Raw genomic sequence first — 2,279 nt, forward strand, 5'->3', positions numbered from 1 at the left:
AATACGAGGGCGAACGCAATGCTAAATTCCGTTCCTACAAGCAGAATTGTTTCAAATTTCCACATAGTCCCGATACCAACATTTCATGAGAACGATTTTGTAGTTACCAATCCATCATCGGAATACATCATTGTTAATTAATTTCGTGACTCATATTATCCAATTAAGGAAATTGAGTTTAAAAACTGTCTATTCTTTAACATCAACAAATTTTATTGCCGGAAGTTGCATCCTATAGACAACGAAAAATCCGAAGTTGCTCAATGTGAAATTCAACTACTCGATCACCAGACAGAATTACCTGACAGTTTTGTGATTTCAAAGATGAATCGGCAGCAAATAAAGATTTCTGTGAAAATCACCAGAAACGTTCAACTTAATTCGTAACAACAATACAAACAGTTTAACGTTACAGCAAGCAGGAGTCTTAAAATTTCACAACTGCCAATTGAAAAAACCAACAATGACAATTTCTTCATACAATGCTATTACCAGTCAAGTCGAATTAACGTATCTTCCTGATATGAATATCACCAAGTTCGTAAGCTCTATCCACAATCTACCACAACATCAATTAGACGAAATAAATTCTGGGTATTCAGGAAATGTCAGTAAGTTTGAAGAACAACTACATCGATTGAACACAAACGAACAACTAGTTTATGTTCACAATGTGGTGTACTATGTAAATAGCACCATCACCTATATAATCATACTAGCACCAAATGGAGAGCTCCACAAGAAATTCCGCAGTCTCATCTTCGAGCTTTTAGTTTTCTTCTGTATTATGAACCGATACCGATAAAAATATTTCAACCGATTAAAAGAAGCTTTTTCATACAAATTTTTGTTTTTGTAAATTGGAGAAAAAGGTTTTTTTTTCTAATGACATTTGTTTTCTTTCAAAAGTTATTTTCAAAAAATTTTAAAAATTATTTTGAATTTGGTTTTGATGTGCTAAAAAGTTGTTGTAAGCAAATTATTTTCTGTTAAATTTGTAAAATAAAAATATACATATGTATATCGGGAAAATGTTGCGTGCATTATATTTTGAAAGTGAAGAAACGGTAGTAAGTGAAGAAACGCAAGCTATTCAAAGACGACATATAAGAGATTCAACTAATCCATTGGATTTAGACAGCAAAATGTATGTTTATGTACCTATTTTATTTTATTATTTATATAATATGTACATATTTTTTTAGGTTTATCCAGAATTTCAGATTATCGAAGGAAGCTTTTCGAGATTTATTGAATGAAGTAGAAAACCAACTTAAAATAACAAAAACTGAACGCGCTGTACCTAATATTTTAAAGGTGGCATGTGCTTTAAAATTTTGTGCACAAGGAAGCTATCAACTGAGCGTGGGCAACGATTTTAATTTAGGTTTAGCTCAACCTACTGTATCAGTTTGTTTAAAAGAGGTGTTCAACGCAGTTGAAAGGCGTTCATGTCCGAAGTGGATTAAATTTGAGTACAGTAAAGAAGAAGAACGACGTGCCAAAATTTATTTTTACGAAAAAACGGGCTTCCCAAATATTGTGGGTTGTACAGATGGAAGTCACATAAAAATAATAAGTCCAAAGGAAGAAGTAAAACATTTATACTACAACAGAAAAGAATTTTGTAGTTTTAATGCATTGATAGTAAGTTACTTTAATAATTACCTAAATTAAATTGATAATAAAAAATAATTTTAGGTATGTGACCACGTAATGAACATACGTTATGTGAATGCCAAATACCCAGGAAGTTATCACGATTCACATATTCGGAACGTGCCAGCTTTAAAAGCTAAAATTGAGAGTGATTATCGTAGTGGGCGAAATGATTTTAAATTTCTGGGTGAGTACATACACATATTCTGCAAAAATAAAAAAATAACAAATGAAATGTTTGATTGTAGGATATTCAGGATATCCCTTGGTACCATATATGCTAACACCTTTCAGAAATACTGAGGAGGCGTCTTTGGAAGCTCGTTTCAACAAAAAGCATGCACAAGGGCGGAATATCATACGAATATCATATCTTACGATTTTACTCCTAAATAAAATATATGAATAACATTTTGAAAGAAAATAATTTAGAAAAAATGCTTACATTTTAAAAAAGCAATTAATTACACCAGTTCCCTTGATAAAATGAAGATTTTACAAAAAAAAAAAATCTGTAGTCTAAAAATTTGTACCCGCTTTTAAATCGGGGAAAACCTGACAATTTATCGTTTTCATAATACCAGCTAATACGTTTCCTATACAGGGAAAAAGCTTTCCCG

At 31.5% G+C, this 2,279-nt stretch overlaps 1 protein-coding gene across 1 annotated transcript; it reads left to right on the forward strand.

The window, feature by feature from the left end:
• Positions 1-463: 463 nt before the first annotated feature.
• Positions 464-2,068, forward strand: LOC129616419 (putative nuclease HARBI1). Its single transcript, XM_055532039.1, has 4 exons — positions 464-678; positions 1,206-1,647; positions 1,702-1,846; positions 1,908-2,068. Exons 1-4 carry the CDS (start codon positions 464-466, stop codon positions 2,066-2,068), a joined length of 963 nt encoding a protein of 320 aa, XP_055388014.1.
• Positions 2,069-2,279: the final 211 nt, after the last annotated feature.

This window comes from Condylostylus longicornis, unplaced genomic scaffold, assembly GCF_029603195.1.
Source record: "Condylostylus longicornis isolate FDR11 unplaced genomic scaffold, ASM2960319v2 ptg000199l, whole genome shotgun sequence".
Taxonomy (NCBI): domain Eukaryota; kingdom Metazoa; phylum Arthropoda; class Insecta; order Diptera; family Dolichopodidae; genus Condylostylus; species Condylostylus longicornis.